At 39.2% G+C, this 5,064-nt stretch overlaps 1 protein-coding gene across 2 annotated transcripts; it reads right to left on the bottom strand.

The window, feature by feature from the left end:
• Positions 1 to 1,169: 1,169 nt before the first annotated feature.
• LOC149842872 (lysine histidine transporter 1-like) lies at positions 1,170 to 4,656 on the bottom strand. Of its 2 annotated transcripts, none has more exons than XM_089999495.1 (7): positions 4,414 to 4,656; positions 2,960 to 3,343; positions 2,295 to 2,688; positions 2,066 to 2,171; positions 1,889 to 1,980; positions 1,734 to 1,802; positions 1,170 to 1,607 (listed from the first exon to the last, which is right to left on the bottom strand). In XM_089999495.1, exons 1-7 carry the CDS (start codon positions 4,602 to 4,604, stop codon positions 1,509 to 1,511), a joined length of 1,335 nt encoding a protein of 444 aa, XP_089855621.1. In that variant the 5' UTR covers positions 4,605 to 4,656; the 3' UTR covers positions 1,170 to 1,508. The 2 variants fall into 2 exon arrangements, with proteins under 2 accessions (XP_089855621.1, XP_089855622.1); XM_089999496.1 differs by lacking the exon at positions 4,414 to 4,656 and adding an exon at positions 3,975 to 4,051.
• Positions 4,657 to 5,064: the final 408 nt, after the last annotated feature.

Below are 5,064 nucleotides of genomic sequence, written 5' to 3'. Positions count from 1 at the left end.
CCCTATGGCCAGGTGACAGCTCGTACAACCACCAAATATAAGGGGCAATAGGCCACTTTTTTTGTGTTTTATTGACACCAATCTTGAGCATGTTGGAGGTTCAGCTCTCAGTGAAGTCCACCGAGGTTAATAGACTAGTTTTTTCCTTGGATCAACCATGATAAGAAGCAAGGCCAAACAGAAGATAACTTTAGTTTAGTTGGTATAATGACTAATTATTTTACGGTTGGAAATGCACTCATCAAGGGAAAAATGAATCATAACACTGGTGGTTTTTTTTGCAATTTAAAAGTCAAAAGATAATGTTACATAGTAATATAATTGTACGTACTATTTGGCTCTTAGTTTTACCTTCTAAAATTAACTTCTGAACTCACAAAACGGACAGCGAGGATGGTAGAATCAGAACTGGTGATTTTGCAGATCACCTGATTGCTCCCCTCACCTATGTATGATAGTGCAACCTAACCATCCAGTCACATTCAACCCCTTAGGTACGGATCTTATTGAAGTAATTCAGGATAGAAGAGATAGCTAGACCCGTTAGGGCTCTTGGTTCATCATGTGAGGGAAGAACCCCCAGCTGGACTATGGAAAACAATTAAAATGAAAAGAAGGATATGATTTAAGACAAAAATAGAGTAGAGGGTTGCTGCTTACTCCGTTTCTTGTCTACCGCAGCCTACCACCAGCGAATAAGGGGTTTTCGATTTGTTTTTAGCAAATCTGATCCCATAGATGTGTTCATGGTCTGGATTGTGTTTTTTCGACTAAAAATTTGATTTGTTAATACTTGGATAATTATGATAATTATAAAAATTTTACACCATCATTTTTTAAACCTCATAAAAACCTATCTGGACACGCAAACCGGATGATGCAAGAGTCGATTCCTATAATCAAGCATGCAGAACACATCTGCAGATTCAGAAAACACAGAAAATAACCCTTTAAAAGCCCCGTAGGCTGCGGTAGGCACGGATCAGTGTATGCTGTTACCCTCTACTCGAAAAAGTAAACCCTACGTAAACTATATATGTGCACTCTTTTGATATTAAAGATGGAGGACATATTCTTAATTTCTTGACAACTTGGTAACATGCCCCACTTGTATCCAAACTGCTTAATTTGCTTTCACAAATTTCTACTCATGCGCATGCACACACAAAGAGAGAAAGAGAGAGATTTATATTACTCACTATACCAACGTGTACACACCAAATGAAAGCAAAGAATACAACTGCTTTAATTATTTGAGAACAAGTGAGAGAAAGAGGACTAAATTCAGTATTGGATGACACAGTGAGCTGTTTTCTAGAAACCTAGTGGTAGCACTGTTTTCTAAACAACTACCAGCTGGGATTGGCTTGAGATCAAACACACTCTAAATTAAGTCTGACAAACAATAAGCACTGCTTTGCTGATTGTTTCTTTCAATGGGCATCTTGGCAAGGATGAAAACCATAGCATCTTTTGAACTTCTATTCAACATGAATCATAGAGACCGATCATGAGTAGAACTTATAGCTCTTAGCATCGATGATGATCGTTCTTAGGCCACCAATCGGTGATAGGATCATGAGCAAGAGACCAAGAATAATACATATCTGTAGTGCATCAGAAAAAATCACTTAGCCACCATACTCGTACTATTATGCAAAATGATGAAAAACAATAAAATTTAGATTTGAAAGTCCTGTCATCACATTCTCAAATGAACAGACTAAACTTACCCAGTTTATAATCCAAGATAAGCTGAATCTTTTGGGCTTGTAAATGGCCAGCCACATGACGCAGGGGAGCTGCAAATGAGCATAATGTATGGCTTAGAACAGCCAATTTTTTCATGGATTGATTACAATCAATAACAAATTTTTATTGCACTTACGAAATATGTGGTCGGAGCGAACGCGAATCCTCCAAAGAAGCCAAGCAGTCCTCCAAAGAAAGGGAAGGTTATAGCAACAAAACATGTGAATGCTGCACATGAAAAGAACACCAAGTGAGGAAATAGAGAAATTATCACCCTTTGATCAAACAGCCATAGCAGGAAAAGAAGACTTACCAACATATAGACTCCGTGCTACCAATCGAAGGAGAAAGCTAGGTCTGAAGTGAAGTTTCTTCACCAGTACTGTCTCAATCATATCGAATACCGGCATTGCGTAAATCTATTTTCAAATTGAGACATACCAAAACATATGTTTAGGCTATATATCAGGTCATGACAAAAAACCCCACTAATATGATTACTATTGTAATATTTTCATGGGAATAAATATAGGAAATTGCACCTGATAACTCCCAATGACATGGATAACCACAAACATGTTAGCCATTGCAATCAACCACCGTGGCTTTTCCAAAGAAATCAAGATGTTGTCTTTCACAGAGTTCCCAAATGCCCAGTAACCGACCAATGCAACAGGAAAGTAGCAGAGTGCAACTATTATGTAAGCAAAGATCACACCCTTCCACATGGGTTTCTTAGATGGCTTCTGTGGTGTTGAGGGGATAGACGCCTGAATCTCTAACACCACATTATGCCCAGCATACGCAAAAGCAACATCTCCAAGTGCACTGAATATGTTGAACATTGTTCCTGCCTTTGATGAAGCCTTTAAGCCATATTCTACTCCTGGTTGTTGCCCTTTGTGAATAGAGGCTCCCCAAGCAATTGTAGAGTAACTAGACAAAGAAGCAAACAAGAAAAGAATCATTTCAGAATATTCAGAAATCCATGAATGTTCAACTAAAAGCATGAAGTATGACCTTTTGTACACTTCAATGTACAATGAAACACAACCAACTTCATGAATTAGAATACTACACATGAACTCAATTTAGTAGAAGCAGCATCCAAAACTTGTGAACTCTATCATTTTTTTTCTCTGATGCTCAAGCATGACCAAATTTCAACATGTATTAGAAAGAAGCACATAAAAATATGTCTCTATACCTTAGAGACATGACAGCAGCAGCCAATGAGACTCCGGAAATTGAATTAAAATCGGGCAATTGGGCGAGGACGAAGTGGCAAGAAGAAAAGATCAAGATAAAATATGTGAGCTTGATAGATTTGCAATCCGGACACACAGTGTCATGGAACTTCTTTAATGATTTTCCTCCAGTGACCATGTACACGATGTCGACGCCGACCTCAACGATGAGTTGTTGTGGGACAACGATGTACAAGCCAAGCTTCTCTCCAAAAGCATACTGGCCCAATTCATGGTATCTATTAAACCTTCTTCCTGGCACCATCTCATGCATCTCAACCATTTGCCATAGAGTATACAGAGTGATGACCCATGATAGAACCAACACCACAATACCAGGACCCCTGCAAATAAAAAACCATGTCAAGTTTCAATAATAAAGATTTTACCATTTTCATTGCATACTCAACTGAAGAAAATCAAGAATACTAGCAGGAGTGACCATTCTTCTCCTATATTCTCTAAATTAGTTTTATCAATATTCCCCCAAAAAAACAAAAAGGCAATAAGACATAATAGAAATAGCAACGGTTGAATTCCAAAGTTTTGTTTCTAACACATTGGAATCAGAAAGTATAAAATAAATTTGATGGTACGGTAATCTAGAGAAAACTGTATGAAAAAATTGTTTATGAAAATATGTGCAAACAAGAAAAAAATACAATCCAGTTTGTCTCATTGGAGATAGGTCTTTTGATAAAAAAAATCGTTTGGGGGCAAACGTTTTGTCAAGTCTACAGTTATTTTTATTTTTTTTTAACTTTGGAAACGGTACTATCAACAAAAATTAATAAGATATGGTTACGAAATGTTTACTGTAATACATGAAAAAATAATACTGATATCATGACCACCATCAATCTCAGAATGCAAATATTAACTATTCTTAGGAAGGTTACCGATTTCCATATATGTTGTAGATATTCTTAATTATGCATCTATATGAAAAGATTGGGAATTAGATAGAGAACATACCATCCAAGCTCAGACATGGCATAAGGCAAACTGAGCACCCCAGCACCAACCATGGCTGTTACTGATTTCCAGGGGCGTAGCTAGGGGGGGGGCAGGACTGGGCTGTAGCCCAGTCCTACCTCCCGAAACAGTTTAAAAAAAAAATTTAAAAGCTCAGTCCTAGCCCAGCCCTGACTGCAGCAAATAGTTTGATTTGTCCATATGAAATAGATGTTTATTAATAATTGTAGCCATTTTTTATTTTATCTAAAAAAAATCGGGGGCGCTGCCCCCGAACCCCCGACTGTCACACAATTTTTTTTTTTTTTTGCTACACCCCTGTTTGCCCCCCCCCTCTCACATGAATCCTAGCTACGCCCCTGCCGATTTCCATATATGTTGTAGATATTCTTAATTATGCATCTATATGAAAAGATTGGGAGTTAGATAGAGAACATACCATCCAAGCTCAGACATGGCATAAGGCAAACTGAGCACCCCAGCACCAACCATGGCTGTGACATTGTGAAACGTGGAGTACCACCACTTGGCATTCCTGTTCGCGGTGATGGGGAGCCACTTGTCAATATCTTTTCCATTCCCACCTCCCTTTTCAACATTGAAGCTGTTGGCCTGAGAGGAAGTCGCCATTATCAGACCTCAAAACAAAAAACAAAAAGCACAAGACTTCCTCTCGAGGCATGGTCCTGTGATATGAAGTGTTCGGCCTTTTAAGAGGAGGGGCAGATACACTGGATCCCCCAAGTCCGGATTAGGTGCAATATGAATGCACAAAAAGTTTGTGCATTAAGCACCCCATTACCCTCCATCAGGTCTTGGGTCCCACCTGTCCCCACGATGGAGGGTGATCAGGTGCTTAATGCACGAATATTTGTGCAATCATATTGCACCTCATCTTTTCACATCCCCCCGTCTAATAACGGGGTTCTCCGTTTTTTACAAGGGGCAACTACTAGAACACTTACATAAATGTTTCTGACTAGGGATGGCAGTGGACCTGGGGAAAGCGGGGCCCCGCCCCGTTTGGACCGGAGATGAAGGGTATGAAACGGGGATGGAGGCGGGGACGAAAGGTTAAAATCCATCCCCG

This window comes from Nuphar pumila, chromosome 3 (genome assembly GCF_984573655.1).
Source record: "Nuphar pumila chromosome 3, dmNupPumi1.hap1.1, whole genome shotgun sequence".
In the NCBI taxonomy this organism is placed as follows: Eukaryota; Viridiplantae; Streptophyta; class Magnoliopsida; order Nymphaeales; family Nymphaeaceae; genus Nuphar; species Nuphar pumila.
The sequence above is the reverse complement of the archived record's forward strand: the minus strand, read 5'-3'. Positions and strand labels throughout refer to the sequence as shown.